At 35.1% G+C, this 21,858-nt stretch overlaps 1 protein-coding gene across 2 annotated transcripts in view; it reads left to right on the forward strand.

The window, feature by feature from the left end:
• LOC106715963 (CUGBP Elav-like family member 4) overlaps positions 1-21,858 on the forward strand; it is a 423,044-nt gene that overhangs the window by 374,752 nt on the left and 26,434 nt on the right. For both annotated transcript variants that reach the window (XM_045678517.1, XM_045678518.1), the window contains one exon: positions 17,537-17,616. In XM_045678517.1, the coding sequence (XP_045534473.1) occupies positions 17,537-17,616 (80 nt within the window). The remainder of the gene's footprint in view (positions 1-17,536; positions 17,617-21,858) is intronic.

Consider the following 21,858-nt stretch of genomic DNA (forward strand, 5'->3'; position numbering starts at 1 on the left):
AAGCTATTACTTTATTTATATGTCCAGTGACCACAATCAAAATTATTTATATCTCACGCTTTGTCCCCGCTGACCGCCTGTGCGATGTCCCCTAAATGGTTTTATATAACGACTGACTTAATATTTTCTGTAATTAAAAACTCGTCCCGAACGTTTTCATCGCGGCTGCGGTGTTTGGGACAATTTATGCGAATTGTTTTAATTATTTATTTATTTATTTATTTTGGAAAATTTACACTTACACAAATATACTTTCAAATATTACATGCCCCGCAAAACTGCTTACGCAGTTTGACTGCAGGTCACTCGCTTTATTTACATTACTTAAATGGTTACAATGAATTTAACAAGTGTTTTTTAATAATTTTTTAAATTTACCAAGTTTAGGCTCACGTCTTATGTCCTCAGGTAAACTGTTCAGTAAATATGGAACTCGTTTTTTTAACATTCTATCTCCATAGTAATTTTGTACCATGGGTATTTCAAATTTACCTTTGGACATAGACCTTGTGCCCGTTTTATGTTGCACCAAATTAGCGAATCGATCCTGTTTACTATGGTTATTTACAAGTAGAAGATATTTATGTTTCAGGCTAGCCGGTAAAATTTTACATATTTTATATAGATTAGAGTAATCTCCTTTACATTGATTCTTTGTCTTTTTATTTACGAGTAATTTTAAAAATCTTATTTGCAATGATTCTATTTTATCTATGTATGTTTTAAATGTTAATCCATAGCAATCAAGAGCGTAACTTATTATGGAATCCACTAGTGCAAAATATAAACATTTTAGTATTGGCAATGGGACTTTAAAACTTAAGTGATAAAACTTTTCTAGTAGTATTCTTAATTTTCTACAGACGTATTCTATGTGGGAATCCCAAGAAAAAATTCTATCCGTCTACCTAATCGCAGGTCGAGATTCTATCAATGGAATGTACTTAAGGTCGTAAATTAAACCGACCTGAATCACTCAAAAAAAGTATTTATAAATTCATTGCAGATTGATGAATGATTAATCGCTAACATATGAAATAAAAATTAAACAAATACAAGAAGATGGATCATATTTCATCAGACGCAACAGCTGTTCTCTTATGATTAAGAAATAAATGAAATACGTAACAATTTATGTATATTGAATGTATGCAATGGGAGGCGATCGCTCAACGCGCAGCCAGGGGCGAACAAACACACCTCGCCCGAGGCCCGCTCGGGGCCGCTACTCTCATTGATTCGGGATTATCCGGCAAGATTAGAGCCCAGCTCACGATCTATAACTATTCCCTGCGAAGCCTCTTTTATTATACCCACATATATACACTTGCATACAACGCTACCAGATTGTTTTAAAAGAAAACCGTCTTCGCAATAAAAATGTGCTGACCATATTATGACAAGTAATGATTTTTTTAATATTTAACTTAAATTCAAAAATTCCATTAAATTACGTCTTATGAATATTCCATGACTGAATTGTTATAATTCATTAATTTTTATCCTAAAATCCTCATTAAATTCATATTACCACCACATTTCAGCCTTAATTATAATTTACTTAATTATAAATTTTCCAAGCAGGATACTAATTGACTTTTAAGTGACGTAATTTTTATAAAATTATAATACGACCGTGGAAGTGTAGATATATTACGAAACCAATAAACTTGATGGAGACTCACGAAATCGAATTTATTTTAATTTTAATTTCACACCAACGAGTTTAAATATTCATTTGGCCATTAATAGAATCCATTAAGCTAAATCTACATACACTCAGCGGGGGAATTAAAAATTGTCAACGCCCTTGGGCACTAATAAAGGCTGAGTTCAGACCGCGCCGTGTGAAAAACACTAAAATTGCAAAATATAATTTCACTTTATATCAACATCATTATCATAAGTTCAACAAAATATATCCAGTTAAGAATAGTGCTAGCTACTTTTTTAATTTATACTATAGTTAAATATTAAATAACAACGCTATTAGAGAGGTAGTTGATAATTGTTTATATGCTATGGAAATATTTCAACCTCTATTACTTTAGTATTTCGAGTTTTTGTTTTTAAAAATTTTTGGTATACTTAAAAAGCAATTTTATATCTATCGTGTCACTACCAACGTGCGTAATTATCAGAATCCAATAATTGATCAATTATTATTTCACGCAGATGTATTTATTCAACTGTTCGTTGTATTTTTAACGTTTCCAAACATTTTACAATATGTTTAAAACGTGTTTGTGATCGAAAATTCGATGCTCGTTCGTCGTAAAATGAGCCATTACACAAATCGCAATACATGGATCGTGCCGCGGCAATCGTTTCCATCAAATAATGCGGAATGTTACAAATTTATTCACGAAATATGTGGACACTTATTTACATACAATGTCATCAGATCTCTCCTTTTTTATAAAATGCCAGATTTGAACTAAAAATTATTAAAATAACTTGAACCAACGGATGTAATGATAACGCACTCTTTACTTTATGTTGTGGCTGCTGTGTCTAATTTGTTTTACACCATCCACTTACACGCAAAAGTATAAATATTTTTCTCGACTTCGCGTGCATCATTAATATCAATAGGTCTCAGCGCGGACACGAATGAAATAGGTAATAAAAGAGTAATAAAGTGTATTGTTTGCCTCGAGATCGATCGGCAAAGGCACGTTTAATTAATGACCAATCTCCCAAGACTCACCGGCACTTACATTAATTAATTAGAGCCGACGAACGGAGTAATAAAGCGACCACCCCTGTAGCTGCCCCTGTCGTCGCACGATTGTTTTCTTTTAACAGGCAAGGCGCAGACGGACCGAAGTGAGAAACTGCATTCGCCTTCGCGTCATCATTCGTAGCTTTTATTTATAGTTTAATTCCACAAAACGATTTACTTCAGTAACAATACAAAACTCAGTTTTATAAATCTAGGTGACGTTAGTCTTAATCTGTGATTTTTTTATTTTACTCAGAACTTAATAGCAAACTTCTATCGTTAGTCTATAAGTCTATAAACAAGTCTATAAGCGTTATTATTATTTAGGGACAAAAATGACAAACAATATTATATGTGACTTAAGGTGACATCATCTATTCTATAATGATGATGATCAGCTGATAGGTCCTTGTCGTCGACAAAATTTCCCTGCGTATCCACGCTGACGCAATCAAGGTGATTCGATCGGAGGCAAGATTGCGCGCGACCCAGATTAAATGGACCATCTCCCGTGCGATTGCTTCCCGATGGGATTTGCCTCGAATTGGCACAACGCACAATGGATTACTTTAATTATGTCTGTAAATACTTGTACGTAAATAAGTAAAATACACTCGTAAGCAATTCTGCAAATTTACATAATTTGTTTAGCAGCTGTCAAACATACAAAATCTCATATTAAATGTTACATATTTTCAAGAATTTAGTAACGCAAGTTTTATAATAGAGCAAATAATTATTAAGAAGACAAGAGAGACTTGATTGGCTGGGAATATGTAACTTTCAGAATCAAAAGTACGGAAGCCTTTGGATGCTCCCGATGCTTTATTGAAGAAAATCGACAAATAAAAAGCATCACAAGCGACGTAGAAACATTTCTTTTCATATATAAAACACATATTCTAATACATATCTGAAAACATTGCGAGTGACGCAATAAAGACATCGAGAACCCTCTGTTTAAATAACCCGACATCAAAGGTCCACATTATTGGCTCGAATTGTACGCAATACATACGCGACGGAGCATATTTTTGTATTTCAATTCGCGTCTGAATCCACTTTGAGTGCTCGTATGAAACCACGCTGAGGCGTACACTCTGCCTCTTCGCTTTTCTTTTTGAATATGTTTCAATCCTTGAGGAGAATAGAGTAAAGGTAATGTCGCTTTCCATTTACAAATGATAAATCAAGCGCAGCTCGACACTTGAATCCTTACTTTTCTTGCATTGGTGGAGTTTCAAATTAGGTTTCAAAATATATATATTACTAGCTGTCGCCCGCGACTCCGTCCGCGCGCAATTAAAAAAAAATGAAAAATAGATGTTGGCCGATTCTCAGACCTACTGAATATGCTCACAAAATTTCATGAGAATCGGTCAAGCCGTTTCGGAGGAGTACGGTGACGAAAACTGTGACACGAGAATTTTATATATTAGTTTATTGAAAATAATTTAAATGATAACATTCATAGTAATAAATTCAATTTGGTTTTGTTCTTACGCTTACAATGTCAGTATTGTTTAAAGCTTCTTTGGTCAATTGTCCTTTCTTTTAGGATTTCTTAAATTATTTCTTTACCGGAAAAATGACTAGTAGCAGAACGGACGAAAATTAAATTACTTAACCGATATGTACAGTTCGCAGCGAAAACATCCAGCCGCAAAAAAGACAAAAGAACCATTTTATATCCTCGACAAGAAATTAGACGATATTTCCTTTCAGCTTTCCACACAGCCAAGTGTTTACACCACATCGAGTCATGCAATTGTAAGCTAAAACGCTTCGAAATAAAGTTTAAAATCTTTTAGACAATTTGATGAATGCACTAGCGGTAATATAACGCGCTACGCGTGAGCTTTATGCTCGGCGGTTCTTCGAAAATTCATGAACTTTATTGATGAGGAATAAGGGCGAGGTTCACTTGTTCAAATCAGGTAAGGGTGTTATTTGCGGTGGCCAGAGTACAGAAGATCGCTCGGTTGGTTCCCGCCCATTATTTTTACGGTCGTCGGCCACCGCTCATCGAGATCACGCTGCAACCGCTAGGCTACGTACACTGCTGTCAATAATCTAGAACGTTTTAACTTCTTATTTTTATTTTAAAAGAATAGGAATCTGAACAAGCGTAGGGTATGTTACAGAGTAAGAATCAGTTTCGTCGGAACACTAAAAACAACAACAAACAGTTATTCGGTGGCACTGTACTTTACTATCCTTTATTGGTTAATGTTTTTCTCTTACAAACAAGGTTAATACTTCATTGTTAACTTGTGAATGTGAAAATTGTGTTTTGCAATACTAATACATTTGTCATATTTACTTATTATTTTTATGCCACTGCTCAAATCCCCATCCTTTCCTTCATAAGAAAAGGGTGAGAAAAGGAAGAGCACTGAAGTTAGTCATCCGGAAACTTAAATCGCCAATATAATAAATAATTTAATCGACATATAAAATAAAACAAAAAAAAAACAGTCAGCAGTGTACGCTAACCGTATTTTTATGTCCAACAGATCGTAGTAATTCCGCATTACTTCCGCCTTTTTCTTTTCTTCTACCTAATGATTGGTGTTTCCACGACCGTGTAGCCTTCACTTAAAATTATACCTACAGGAGTACGGATAATTTAAATCTTATTCCCATTTCTGGATTGTTTCAAACTTGATAACTTACTCCTTTTTACGATACAAACTTCAGACAGAATTAGATAATTTTCTATTTAAAATTTTCATGTATGGCAGATAAAATCTCCTTCTAGTCTTAAGTTAACTTCTCTGGAAATTATATTCATTTTCATAATTTTTAACGTCTATTACATAATTCAATCGTCTTTGAAAAATTAATTTTTGTTAATAAGTAAACATTTATTATTTCTATCCAGTTTAACCAGGTAACAAAATAAAGGCCTCAAACCTAATTTTCACCTTTTGCCTGTTCCACATAAACAGTATTTAGGTAATTCATGCCGCGATCTTGTCTTGTCCCTAAATTAACTAAATTTAATTCGGTGGTTTGCTACACGTTTCTTTATCAAAATTTAAGGCTCACCGATGTAAATGGCCATTGTGAGAGACGGAAAAATAGTAGCGTTGCGTGACGGGACGATGTCCGTATGGATCAAGGTAAGAGCGAAAGACAGGAAGAGGTTCATATTTCTTATTCTTCTTTTTTCTCTAAAACATTTGAACATTAAAGACAAGACGAGCCTAGGTTAATACAGTAGAAAAACAAATATTAACAAAATTACTCATGTATTTAAAAATCAATATAATTTAATTATGGTCAATAATATTACATTTTCGTAAAATAAACTGCTGTTTCTTTCATTGATGAAAATACAGAAAGAATTTTAATCCCATAACATATTACAAGGCACCTTCGTTAAATACTATATTAATACCACGATGTGGAATGGTCTGTCCTCGGCGGTATTTCCAAACCACTACGACTTAGGGTCCTTCAAGAAGCGAGCGTATCACAATCACAAAGGGTGGCAACGCATCTACGATTCCTCTGGTATTGCAGATGGTCCATGGGCGTCGATGAACAACTTGGTGTTCCCGCTGCTCGTTTGCCTCCTTCTCTTATAAAAAAAAATAATCAGCGGCGGTATTTTGATTACATTTGTCCCTCTATCCGCTCGTAGTTTGTACCATAGCAACAATATTTATCGTAAGCAATTAACCGGTCAGGGTGCGCGTGTTATCTGGGTTGCGTCCCAACCGGCCGCTATCTCGTGGCTTAAAACGCTATCGCTTTTTAAATACGCTCCTTATCTCACCTCCAATTATTTCGCAACAACTGCTAGTAAGGGTAAATAGGAAAACTACTGGAACGTTCACCTTTCCGCAATCTCTGCTAAAATACGAAACACAAATGTAAACCCAACACTAAAACATTTCGGTTATTTTAAGTAAATAGAGATTCTTGTTGTTTACGTCGTGAATTGTGGTGTTTATTCTATTTAAGGAAAAAATATTCTGAGTCTAAAGTATGTAAGACATTATCATTATCTAATATAGAAAACGGCTCACTCGCGTACATATGTCGGGTGCCGACTACAAGCGATACTACGTACGATTGTTTGTATTTTATCTTCAAATGTTAGTAAAATAAATAAATAAAAAAGATAAATATATAACAAATAACGTCCAAAAGTCAATTTGTAAGAATATAAGAACACATTTATAATAAAGAAACTTCGAACAACTGTCGAAATGGGCTATTAGATAGCGACAAGAGACGCAGGAGGCGAAGCCGAGCACAGCCGGGTGTAACCGGGTACAGGCGGGTATAACCGGGCACAGTCGGGTATAGCCGGCTCTATCTATCCGGACAATTAGCCGGTCGGTTGCGCTCGTCCCTGTTATCTCCAGCGCCAGCCCTTCTTAATACGAAACTATCCCTGTTATAAGGCTCCTTAGGAAATAGGTCAGCTTCTTAAATGGGCCCATATTAAGGTTTATTGTGTTCCTTATACGTATACGATTCAATTGATTGTTATTGAACAAAAATAATAATGCGTTACTGCCACAATGTCACACTCGAACAGATGCTTGGTAAATTTCTCATCAGTAAATCTGTAATAGCGCAGTCAACGTTTTAAATGCATATTTACTAAGTTATTTTAATGGCTATCAAATCAGATAATATAGCAGTTTCACTTCGAAACCATTAAATTTTTTTAAAAGTATTTTTTAATTCAATTCAAATTAAAAATCAGATATAATACAAATAAATTTTACATTTAACTTATTCAGTGACAAAGATTGAATACATTAATCATCATACACAAATTAAAAAGTAAAAATACAAATTACACAGCTATTACATTCACCTTAAAGTGTAAGTACCACTTACAGGTACATAAAAGCATAGTATTTGTGCGCACGAACAGTTAATGATCAGTTTTCTGTATCGTAGCGTGTGGTTACGGCTAATGCTTTACAACCATAGAGTTGTTCCGATAGCAACTTTGCAAATATTCCACAATTGCATTCTACAATACATTATTAGATTATACAATATTCATAAACATAATATTGCTAGTGCATCGAATTTACTAATAATTATAGTAAGGAGCCCTAATTTTAGTCTTTTCGCTCCCATCCTTTTCTTATAAAGAAATTATGATAAAGGGAAATGTATACAGAGGACAGCGCGTAGGAAGAGGAAATATCTTTCTTTGTGTCTCCTCCTCCGTCTATTAAATCAGGTTGTTACTTTTTATATATATTATAAGGTGGTAAAAGAGCAAGCGGACACCTGAATTCGCCTTAATGGTGAAGCGACCGCTGCCCATAGACATCCGCAATTTCAGATGCGTTGCCTACATTTAATCAACGGAGGAGGAGACGCACAGACAGAGAATATTTCCCCTTCCTATGCCCACAGCCCATTACTATTCTTTCATTAGAAGAAAAGGGTGGGAAGGGAAAAAAGAATGAAACCTCCAACACCACACTCATGACACATGACTCTATTATTAATGCATAATGTCATGTGTTATGACACTATTATTTATTGTTTACTTCTGTGGTAAAAGAATAAAGATCTAAATTAGTTGTCTTAAATTCAAGAACGACTAAAATATCACAATATGAGAACAAAGATAATTCAGTAAGATTAATTTTCCTTAATAGTACATTAATAATACATGAACCGGTAAGAGCGTACTGCCTTTGAATAATATTATTGCTCATCATACAACCTGCATAACTATCACCTAAATATTATATATAATATAACCAGATTGTAACTGAGTAGAGACTGACTAATAATGAACCTATTCTTTAATCAAATAATGAATTTTCATTTATTGATGTTTATTAATTTTATATCTTTTCAGTAATACTATTATTATTTATTGTAAAAAAGACATTATAATTATCAACAAGCATATGTTTATAAAAGGCATTCAGTTACTACATTTTTTAAATGACTTGTTGTACAATGTTGTCCAATTTATTGTTCAGTCAAAAGTTAAACTTGAAGAAAACAATCACATAAAACAACTAACAGCAACTAAATACTTGTAATTTGTATTTAACAATGATTTTTAAATAATATGTGTACAATTTAAGAATTATATTTCAAGTATTACTCTATACAAGATATCAACACCTGCTTGATTTCTTGAAAACTTAATCATAATAAACTGCTACTAATAGCCGAAGAACGATTATAGATAAAGGTGTCAGTAGGTAAACAGGCAACAGCGGTAATGCGTACTTTTTAATGGTGTTATTGGAAAATGAATTGTATTACAATGAAGTAAAAACAACATTCGTTTAAATTGTGGTAAAGTATTAGGTGTAATGTTGTGGCTCGGTGTACAATAAGACGGCTCGCGGGGCAATTGCGATAACACAACGACTGCCGGTCACGCAATACCTCACCTTCTGAGGTAAAGCTCCCGCTAAAATAGATTTTTACTTCGTACTAACAGCAAATAAACATGTTACTGACATGCAATTTAATGTCAACAATAAAAATATAAGCAACAAGTCTAAACGATACTTTCGCTTTATCTTTAGCTTGTAACTGAACTATCTTATAACTTCGGATTGACAAATAAAGTAACAGGCAAAAGGTTATCATATCAAAAGATATAGTAAGCAATTATTTCTACAACATTTGTAGTACGAATTGGCCGGCTCGCCCGGTGAAATACCACGACCACACAGAAGACAGGCGTAAAGTGAAAGAAATTCCGCGTTTCGTCTGATGAGTGTAGTGCCGGAGGCCATCTTAGTCCTTTTTCCCTTCCCACCCTTTTCTTATATGAAAAAGATGGGAAGGGGAAGTGGATTTGTCGGAGTAGGCGATGCATAGGAATGGGAAATTAGCTCATTTCGTATGTCTCTTCCTACGTTCATGAAAGGTAGGCAACGCATCTGCAATTGCGAATGTCTATGGGAGGCGGTCGCTTCGCTATTTCGGCGAATTAAAGTGGCCGCTTTCTCGTTTGCCAACTTATGATTAAAAAATACTAGATTATAGAGGATAAGGGGATTTAGAATTTGAGAAAACGCTTGCTTATATTGGAATTACAAAGAATATACTAAAACAGAACCCATTAAGCTTCCTCGAATTCTTTATCGACTATACAAATTTCTTTTACCATCTTAACAAAAATAAAACTAAGTAGGCATAAAGTTAATGCTATTAAATTCCTGAATAATCGAACGCGAATTAGAGATTACGACCTGTAAGCGTTTACGCGAAAACAAAGAGATTCGGATAATAGGGGATGAAAGGGATAAAAAAACACCTTGCAAAGCAATTTTGAGGATGAGCGAGGGAGATAGCAAAGCAATTTTCGATAAGTTACGAGTGCTCGGGCGCTGCAGGTTTATACAGATGACGTCATCCCCCACGACTTCTATCGCTTTATGGCTCACCAATCGTGCGTAAATCGGTAAATGGCAAACTCGAACAAACGCTCCAAATTGCTGATAGCTGAACGGAGACGTTCATTTTGTAGTAATAAGTGCTTGGATCTTACGTGTATTAAGACAGCATTTGACTCTAGAACATCAATCTTGAAGAAATGTCTATTTACACATCTCATATTAACGTAGCAAAATATTATTTCTTGATACTAACATAAATTCTAATCGAAATAAAAAACAACTACAGTTGCAATCCTTGTAAACGAATTTGGACTATTACCGTATCCGGACTTAAACAAAGGTACACGTGATCTAATAAAGTTTAAAATTACGTCTCGTAGTGTCCATTGTTTCCGTCTGAGGGCGCTGTGTCGGCGGCGGAACAAAGACGCTCCTGTTGGGACTCGAGCGCTCTTTTGTGGCAAAAACTCTGAAAGTGAATCATGGTTTATAATAAGAGGAAGAAAATGAACAGCCAGTTTACAAGCGTCCTAAGACTTAAAGAAAGTAATTGCAATTGTTGATTATAACATAAGCAAAAAATGCTAAAAAGATGCAAATAACCGAACACAACTAATCCCAAAGTTATACATACTTTCGAATAATCCATCGTTCAAAGAAGCTCAAGGTTTATAACAAAAAACTTGAGAGGTGTCAAGGGACACCCGGATGGAACGAAGTTCCTTTCAATTAATTAGTGAAGGAACCAATGTTTATTCTATGAATTAAAAAACTTAAGTCTTCACAAGAAGTACATTTTATTTCTATGAATTTTCGTTATATATTGTCACGTCGTTGCCATGGTGATATAGCAAAAAGTGTCGTAACAACTTTTCGTAAGAATTTTTTCCGTCTAGTCCCCTTTCACAACGCGCGATAAGGAACTTCGTTCCAAAAATACATAAAAAAAATAAGAATAAGTTAATATTAAGGATAACCAAAGTAATAGAAGATTTACTCCGAAGAGTATACTTCTCTTTGGAAACCTTAAGAGCACTCATGTAAATACAATATATCAGAGATACAAACCTCCGAAGACTCTCATACGCTATCTAATAATGTTTTATAGTCAGCGCTTAGCAGGCTGCGCGACCCGCGGTGTAAATCTCATGGGTGTGGATTTAATTAACTATCGTCTTACATGTACCACGGCTACGGCCAAAGAATTAACCCCTCCCCCTTCCCTCTGACGCCCCGCAAGAAACTGGAGAGCCATATTAAGGCACTAAAAGACAGCTAATTGAAAAGCTAATATTCACCGTATAACATTAATTATTCCTTAGAGGGTCGCAACCCAAGCGAAATACTTATTATTTTAACCTTACAACATCGAGTGCTATCTCAGCGCTTATTTGTGTATTACTTGTGTTTTTATTAAAATTTTGATTTTATTTTGTAATTTTTTTTTTTTTATTTAAAGATACAAAGTATTATGAGCAATATAAAGCCTAAAAATTCCTGAAATAGAGAAATAAATTAAGTATTCCTAAGTTTATTTAATCCTTCATCGATGGTATCGTCCATACAACGGAATTACGAAATATCTTAAGACATTTTTGCACTAAACTTTTACTACGCTCTTTAAAGTTAAATTTTCGCTGAGCGTTTACACCAGTTCCGAAGAGCCATGTTTTCGGATGTCAAAAATTCAACGATATTTCAAAAGGGAAGGAATTCTCTGGCGATAAGACGTAACAGAAGTTGGCTGAGAGTGTTTCATTCGAGTTGTTATCTGTTCGGGGGCGTGAAGTTGGTTGGACCTGAGACCGAAATGGTGATATTCACGTACCGTATTAATGTACGGAATATAGTAAAGAAGTTTTCTTAAAAATAGGCTATCACTTTGGCACTAAGATAAAGACTTCAAACTACTGACCTCAATTGGAAAACTATAAAAAAAACATTTTATATTTTCACTGTAAAATACACGCCTATACAAATAAATATATACTGTGTCAATTTAAAAACAGTTAGAACTTAGGGTTCTTCAAGAAAAGAGCGTACACCAATCCCTCTCACCTTCCTCTGGTGTTGCGTATGTCCATGGGCATCGGATTAAATATAAATAATATTACACGAACCACAACTCGTTTGCCTCCTTCTAAAAAAATAAAGTCTAAAAACTATGACTAGTATAACATCTATATGCCAGTAACTATAGCTAATAACCTAAAACATATGCAAGCCACAAGGTAACATATAAACCTGTCACACGTCGGTACTCAAATCAAATTCTGCTAACGTTTGCTCGCTCAAGATGACATATGTCAAAGATATAAGATGTGCCTTTGACAAGCAGAGCTCCCCTCTGAGAACAAAGAACCTTTGATGAATTATAGTGTTCAGTTTTCAAGCAAATATTTTCAAAACAATTCACTACGCATCAGCAAATCTGTTTCTTTTGTGACTTTTTTTTATAATAATTTAGTTCCATACCTTTAGTTTATTAATTTTATGTTTAGTTTATTAGTTTAAGTCGCTGCGATGGAAAACCAATTGGGGGTCAGAGGGTCTAAGATGGCTACATGTAAACCATTCCCCTTATAATAAGTGACTACCGCAGCAAAAAATCGACTGAAATATACAAATAGAGTCAAAGAACCATTTCCGCTGGAAAGTTTACTAATTGTAGTACTATTTCATATTATATACAAAAAGTTCGCAAACTCATCGTATTAAAATGTAATATGAAACAAGTTTTAAAAACTTTTTACCTTTACGCTACACAAGTTGTAACTTTCTCGTAAACTTGGCAACAAACGAGGCGGTTAATGTACCTAAGGTTGCAAATCGAACCCGATAGAATTTTCATATGAGGACAAAAGCTGTCCCATTAACCCTTGAGCCGCCGCTCCACTGCGCACAATTGATACACCCCGAGTTGCCAACTCGCATCAAAATGTAGATGAGGGGTATTGTAGTCGTGACATTTTGCCGTTGTTCTCAATAGAAATTCCTACCTAACCCGCAACGTACGTCGCTGTTATGATATACCGCATCTTACAATACTTGCTTTACCGAGATAATGCGAAATATCTTTAAAAAATAAAAAGAATTTAGTTAGTTACAGCTAAAGTTTTCTCATAGATATATTGATGATTCCATCGTTAAGGTTCTATTTATGACTTAGTTCCGGAAACCTGTATTTTAAAACTAAAATATTAAACAACTATAACTAACATCAAGAACATCAGTTATTTGTGATATACTCGAGCTTAAGCCTAAGCTTTTTATGTTATTCAATTCTACATACTAAAACTTTATACTAAAAGATTCCAACTTTGGAAAACCTACAACACATTAAAAGTTTTATATCATTTCAAAATATATCAGAAACTTGACTCGTAGAGAACCAATACTTTCGAACAAACAAATTTAACAAAATAAATATAAATAAGATTGCAAAATATCAAGTACACCGGCATTCGAGCATCAAACTTTTTAAAGTTTAATGCTTCCGATACATAAAACTAACGATAGATATTGGTGCGGCGGCGACACGAAAACATTTCGGCGGGGACGATGCCATCGATGGACAATAAAGGCCTTTTGAGCGATAAACACTGATCTGCGAGTTCAACGACACATCGCAAACAGAAGTTTGGCGCACAGCCAATGTACCTGGCCCCGGGGGTGCGCCTTGAGGGACTCCTCGTGGGCTCACGTTCGCCGCGATGTGATAAAGGCTTAACAAATTGCGCCTAACTTCGGAGCACACGTCGCCGAATGTGAGCAGTAAATAGTTCCTTGTTTACCGGCAAAGTTTTAACTTCTCACTTGACTTTCGAATGACGGTAGCGTAATGGCTGCGTTTCCATTGTGCCGCAGCCCGCCGGCGCGGCGCCACGCCATGGAGACGCTCACTCGCCTCCATTGTCACCACTTAAATTACTTCCACGATGTTATTTAGTTGACACTAATCACGTTTGTTTTTGCATAATCGACTTAACATAAAATTGCGTTTATAACTGTTAAACTGATGTCTTATATTTTATATTAAATTTGACTAATAATAATCTAATATATAAAATTCTCGTGTCACAGTTTTCGTTCCCGTACTCCTCCGAAACGGCTTGACGGATTCTCATGAAATTTTGTGAGCATATTCAGTAGGTCTGAGAATCGGCCAACATCTATTTTTCATAACCCCGTTTAGTTTTTTTTTCTTCAACTGCGCGCGGACGGAGTCGCGGGCGACAGCTAGTAGTTAATAAAAATCTCGTTGCCTATTATAGTAGTCTTACACACCTATCTACACCTTAGTATATTTAAATATCGGTATGAATTAGTCAAACTATTGAAGTCCTCATATTCTAATATAAATTAAGTCTCAAGTTATTTAATTATTATCTTTAAAAAAAATATTTTAATCGTTAAGAATTTCTTCGTATGTTAAAAACAAATGCCCCGTAAACAATGCTAACTCAATAATCAGTAGAAAAGACAAAGAAAGTAAAGGTACTTTTTGTGCAGTGATCGCGCGGTGCATTTACAAACTCGCTCGCTCGCTCGCTCGCTGCAAACTTTATACGGACAAGTTTAAAATGAAGGATTGGAAAATTCGAGGCACAGACGCCGGGTATTATTGAATTTCAGCAACTTAACCACCTTTGATTATCAGAACGCGTTCACCTCGCGCTGCAGAACTTTCCATTTTGGTCACAATTCTTTTTGTTGCGTCAGCTGTTGCATTTTAGATATCTTTCGTCTTTATTAATTCTTATTTTTGTGGATATCTGTAAAAATTTAATCATTATTACAACCTTTATTCCAACTAACATTCAAAAAAGTTTACCATACAATAAACATTGAAAAAAATAGAATGAAGGCCTCGTGAGACGACATATGACTTTATTGAAGTTATACAAAAGAGCCCCAAAACATTTAGTTGTCAACTGAACAAGATCATTCGTCAAAAGTTCTTTGCCGTCTGTTAACTTGGTCCCGGGATAGAAGTGTCTCGTGCGTTTGACACGCGTCATTCTTACTTAACATATTTCTGGCTGAGAGACACACACGACACTTAGGAGTATTAAAAAAATTAACAAATTATTTTAGTATTTTTATATAATTTATAGTCAATTTGATATATGACTCTATTTTGTTTTAACAATTATTTTTAATGAAACTTACGAAGAAGTGAAGATAAATAACGCGTGACTAAAGATAATTATGTCTACAAGCTACAAATTCGATTGATCAAGAATATTTAATTCAAGAAATCGAAGAAAACTAGAGCCAAAACGATTCAGTCGAACAAGCGATTGACCTTAAACAACCTAAACGACAATTGCAAATCAAAATAAAAACTCAAGGATCTCGAAACGGTCAAGTGTCAAACTTGGCCAGTTATAATCCGATACTAACATTAAATTATCGAAAAAAATTGCTAGCGGAGGTAACGCAAAAACATTTCAGTATCGCCCCCTATGCTACGGCTACATAATAAAGGTCTTTCGGGCGATAAAAACTGATCAGCAAGTTAACGTTGGAAAAACACATTCTTGGCACTCAGCCAAGTTACCTGAGTAACACGGCGTATCTAAGGCAGGGACAGACTGAGTGCACTCACGATTTTTCGATGCGAAAAAGCTAAAGCAAATTAAATCTGCAACTAAAAGCTAAAAGGAACTAAATTTGTCCCAACACTAGTAGCGCGCAACGAGAGAAGTGTCTACGTATCATTTGAAAAAACTTCTGTTTTTTTTTGGAACGAAGTTCCTTATCGCGCGTTGTGAAAGGGGGCTAGACGGAAAAAATTCTTACGAAAAGTTGTCACGATACTTTTTGCTATAGACGAATGAGCGCTACTTCACCATGGCAACGACGTGACAATATATAACGAAAATTCATAGAAATAAAATGTACTTCTTGTGAAGACTTAAGTTTTTTATTCATAGAATAAAGATTGGTTCCTTCACTAATTAATTGAAAGGAACTTCGTTCCATCCGGGTGTCCTTTGACACCTCTCAAGTTTTTTTATATTGAGAACGGACCTTCACAATTTTATGGGTTTTTTCTACTTTAAAGTAAACAGAATTTAAATAAATATTATGAGCTAAAATTTGATAATTGTAGCTATTCTATAAATTGATAATCGGAAAATAGCAAAATAAAGATAACAATCTTACGAAAAAAAGAACAAAACCGGAATTCACTGCAGAATCGCTTTGTGTAGCGCTCAACACTTTTGTTGTTCCCTCGGCCTCCTGTCGGCAGTTGTCTGTATTTTTTCAGCTGCCAACGAAATAAACAGATCCCTGCTTTAAGAATGGGTACTAATTTATTTGAGGCGCCTATCAGAAACGGTTCTCAGAACAATTTTTAATCCGACAAAAAATATAACGGATGAAAGACCGTCCTGAGCAAACGGCTGCTAGGAGCTGCAAATAAACACATAAAATAAAACACATCCGTGCAATATGAATATAAAAAAGCACTCTAAATAGAGATAGGTAGAGAATATGAATGCTCGTTTATCATCAGCCTGATATACCTTTGTTTTTCCTCTTATATTCACGCACATGTGTTTGTTAGTTTTGGATTTTTTTGCGCAACATATTAATTTATCATCTTTGAATACGTTCCATCCATTAATGCATCTCATTTTTAATTAGGATACCTGATACAAGGTCAATTGTTATTTAGAGCGATAAACAATGGATCATAATAACTTAAACGTTATACCGTGTGTTTTTGAGTCCAAAATCTCCGTTTAAAATATAATATATCTATCTCTGTGTTGTCAAAGATATTGAGAGGGGTGACGATGTTTTTTACAGAGATTCTGGATTAAGAAACCCACGGTTAGTGGTCATAAATGACACAAGAGCAAAGGATGTTTAATATTTCTGACTGATTTAATCGTGTAACCAAGTCGCAGGCTTTAAGTAACCCAATCCTCATAAGCGCGAGACCCATCAGTCGTCATTACGCGGACACGACTCCCCCTTCTTCGTGTCCCTCTCCCCTTTGCCTGTACCCTCCCCCGCTCTCACCTACTGGGACCAAGATTGATATGGTCCCCGCCGCAACAACCACTGTGTTCTGACAGGTTGTTATTGAAAAATTGAGCGATAATCCCGCTGCGCCGCCATGTTGTTTAAGATTTTTTTTTTCTTTTCATGTTCACCGCCCAAAATTTTACAGAGCTTTATTCCCAGGGCTTTTAGTGACGGATGGATATTGAGTGGGATTTCGGTTTACGCGAACGCGAACAATGTAGACTATCTAAAAAAGTTTTAACAACTATTTAAAATTTCATCTTTTACCACGACAGAAAAATTGTCGTTGTTAACTTTTGTTAGATTCAATGTTTTACGTTATGTACATTTATACGAACTGAAGATTTTCAACAGTGAATAATATTATATTTTTATTTTTAATAATGAGATCTCCATTCGTTTGTTGCAGGCTGTGCATTCGTTAAGTTCAGCTCACACCAGGAGGCGCAGGCAGCAATCACCAGCCTGCACGGGAGTCAAACTATGCCGGTAAGCGTCACACTAGGTTGTAGTGTACGTCAGTCTCATATGACGGTACTGTCAAACATAAACTGAAGTAGAAGTATATTTCGTAATATCTTATTTAAAATCTACAACAAACTGAACAATTGTCATATTTCAAAGCTTTTATATTATGAATCGACGAAGTAAATGCAAACTCCACTATAAGTTCAAATACTTGAAACTTGTGCAGTTCTCAGGTACAGACGTCACTTAGAACATTCCAAACATTATCACTTAGCGACGCGATCCATGTCGCAATTGAAACTTCAGGTCCACGGTAACTTAGCGACGGCACTAAAAGTGATTCGGCTTTCAGGACAGACTTCAGGCATTCCAGACAGTGTTTCTAATTTAGTTAGAGCACGAACGTACGTACAAGTAGATGGCAAAATTAAATCTTTAACTAATGTTTTGAATTTTACAAAGTGAAAAATTAATTCAGAAATGTGAGATCAATCAATTTTGAAATTGGTATAACTTAGAAATTAAAAAAAAAACTAACTATACTACTACTTTTTAGTTTCAAAAATTATTCATTAATATAATTACTTTTTCTTAGATTATAAAAATAATTCTCACTATCAGCCCAATGGTATTGAGTTGTACCGCAGTGCCATACTGTATTTTCAGTAAACATTGCGAAGTTACAATGTGGATGTCAACACCGGCGGCGGTCGACTTGTGTTCCATTCGAGTGCGTGTTTGCGAGCTGCGGACAGACAGACAAATATTTAAGTGCGTTAGTTAAACACGGGTGGTAGCACGCTGTTTGCGACTGTACGGCAATGTCGCAACGATGTTTTTATTGGTGTCTGTACACAGACTATGATGGATACGTTTTATTTGCTCGCTTTGTGTTACGTTGTTTGTTCCGTGAATCAATCAGTTGCGCTTTTCATAATTTTATTACTCGTTGTATTTATTTTATTATGTTGGTAACAAAATTGATAAAATCATAACTGGTTATGCGGAAGTCACAATTAAGTACTAGTAATGTACTAATATTCTAAACTAAAGTAAGGCTTATTTAAGCGTTTAAAATATGACTGAACACATACTTGATTTCTAAACTGATAACTGTTCACATTAAAAATATCATCTGAACCAAAGACATAGGTTAGAGACGACAGATTTTACCTGGCGCTGTCTAAACACACCTATCGTCACAAAATACATTAAAATATTGTACTTTACTTCACACTATAAGAAGGCTTTAGTTAGGTCGAGCTTGCAGCAAGCCACTATAATGCCATAGCCCTCCAGCTATCATCTTCTGAATATATTATTCAATCGACATAAAGAAAGCTTAGGGGACATTTCTTGAAATTAAACAAACCGACTGCCATTTGCATGAAGAATGTCGAAGGTGCATTACAGCGAAAGAATTCCAGAACCATTATCATAACAAAGTGTTCCTTGAATAGACTCCAAGCATTGTCTGACCGCAGACGTGATTACGGGATTGAATTTAGTTTGAATTAATAGTGAAGGTTTTGTCTGCTGTTTCTACGAACTTAGCATCAAAAAGAAGATTTGTTACAATGGATTTAAGTTACAGGAGAGAGTTAAATATAACGGCCAATATTATGATTTCCTTAAGACTGAAAAAGATTTTACACTGTCCGTATTACCGTCGACTATTACTTACTGAGCGTCGGTGGCTCAGGGGTTAAGCACTTGACTTGCAATCTACAGGTCCTGGGTTCGAATCCCGTCATGTACCAAGGTGTTTTTCGATTTTCAATTTATATATGTACATTTATGCGACGCGACGTTCTTACTGTGAAGGAAAACATTGTGATGCAACCTGCACTTATCTGAGAAGAAATTCAATGATATGTATGAAGTCAACCAGCACTTGGTCAGCGTGGTTGACTATGGCCCAGTCACCCTTAACTTAGGGTAGGCTCCGAGCCCCTCATTGGGGACGTATAGTGAGCTGATGATGAATTACTGACTAAAGAAAAAATTGTTTCAAATGTTAGTTATGCTGAAAGAGCTATCTATTCATTAAACCACTTTTAACCTCAAAAATTATATAATTTTTATTTTCATGTATGCATACACAATAATATGCATAACAGTATACAAAAAAGTTAGAATCTAAATTTCTACATATATGCAAATACCTAATGAGAAAAAAGTAGTTGAATTAACAATGTACCTGTGGTCGTATAAAGTAGTATGAAGCTGCCGACGTACTAATTAAAACTTAAGCGGTCGACCGGGACTAGCCCGGACTGGACCGGACGGTCAGTTTTAGGAGTTTTCGCCACCCTCAAGTCAGCAGTTGCATGTTTACAGGAGCGGCTGCAATTTGTTTGCTGTAGGCAGATTTTTTTTTTCTCTAGTTAACATGTCGACTGAGCGCTGATTCTGCGATGGTGGACTCTGCAATTTTGTTTTTTTCCTGTAAGCTTTTTTCGTTGAAAAGTTTATCGTGAGTTTATTTTAAAGTAAATGATGTTACTGAATTGTTTAATTTACGTAACACAGACATAATTGCGAACAAAATTTTGTTAGAACATATAAAATCAAAGGGCGGCCAAAATAAACGTACTGTGACAAAAGCAGAAAATATGTCAAAAGACTTGAACAGATTAACAAATAATCGACTTTCATTTTTAATAGAAATGAATCCACTCCAACACTAAGCAATGAACTCGTTCAAAATAATTCATTTCTCGCTCTCAATACGAACAATCCGTTTCTAATTGGAGATAGCTGATAGATTCGTAAATAACAAATAAGTGGGGACACCTCGCGTTATCGCCCGTCGCGTTCTCGTACAATTCGATCAATATTTGCTCGAAATACAAGATTACAAGCAATGGAAGATGGGCCAGACAAAAACGTCATTAGGACCGAGTTGAGGGAAAATCCGCTGGGTGGCAGAGGGCGCCTTTGTGCTCGTGCTCAGCAAAAGGAATTATCGGGGAGAAGGTCGCAGCCGAAATTCTATTCTGATTTCGACGGAATCCCCTCCTCTCCCCTCCCCCTACTCGACCTGTCAACACTTCTGATAGTTAATACTTGATGACATATTCACACTTTATATACATATTCTAACATTTCACTTATATAACTTAATATATATAATTTTGAATAATACTGAATTCTAACTGTATTACTAACAGTCTGTTCGAAGTATTTATAAACTCTGCTTACCTTTCATGGACGCAAATATAAATATGTACTTTTATTTTAATCAGACTGAATTTTTAACTGTTAATAAAAAAAAAGCAAACCAAGGAAAAGAGGAGAATAGGAATTTCTTTAGCAAACTTCAATTAACAAAAGTAATAACGATCATAAAACATAATTTTCCTTATTTACTTTACAAAACGCGGAGTTATAAAGAAACAAGATCATTAGGTATCGTCCACTTTAGCGTTTTGTAGATGAAGATATAAATTAACAGGAAAGTGTTAAAGGCAGTCCCCGGGGCGGCGGCGGCAGCGGCAAATACTGCTCTAAACGCTTTCACTTTATTTACATGTAATAAAATATAAAAAAGCAACAACGTAGACTCTGTTGTTGAAGCAACTTTACAATTGTTTAACGCAATATTAGTAGAGTTAACTACTTCAAGCTAAAAGTTCAACATAATAAGTGTAAATATTCCCTATCTTAACAAAGGGTTACCATGATCCCAGATGAAAATGATTTATTTATAATTAATATTAATATATCAGAAGCGTACATAATTCACTACCAGTACCTAAGCCTAGTCAAATCAATAGAATTTTTTAAAGTAATGTTCAATTAGTAGAACAATATATTCACTAATAGAATCAGAACATAATGTTCTATTCTTTAATACATCTTAAATCTGTTTTGTTGTATTTGGGAGATTCGGTCAAGATGTTCGATTCTCTTATTAAAGGAAAAAAAATCTGTACTTCAGTCGGGATCACGTAAGGGCCGCGCCAACAAAGAGCAACCCCGTCACCCTCATCTGCTATAGTTTATGGGGAACAGGCTCTCGTGGATAACTATAAACTTGTCTTCTTTAGTAATAAGCCTTTGTTGTTCATGTTATTAGAAAACCTTACCATTTTCTTTACGATAGATTGTTTATTATTTAATGAATGAAGTTTTTATTTTGATAACGTTATATGGTAAGACCATACATAACCTAGTTTAAAAGACGAAAAAACGTATGGAAAAATACAGCTCAGTATTTCAATAGAGTTATTTTCATGATTAAATCTTAACAATATTATA

The sequence above is a fragment of the Papilio machaon genome, chromosome 7 (assembly GCF_912999745.1).
Source record: "Papilio machaon chromosome 7, ilPapMach1.1, whole genome shotgun sequence".
Lineage (NCBI taxonomy): Eukaryota > Metazoa > Arthropoda > Insecta > Lepidoptera > Papilionidae > Papilio > Papilio machaon.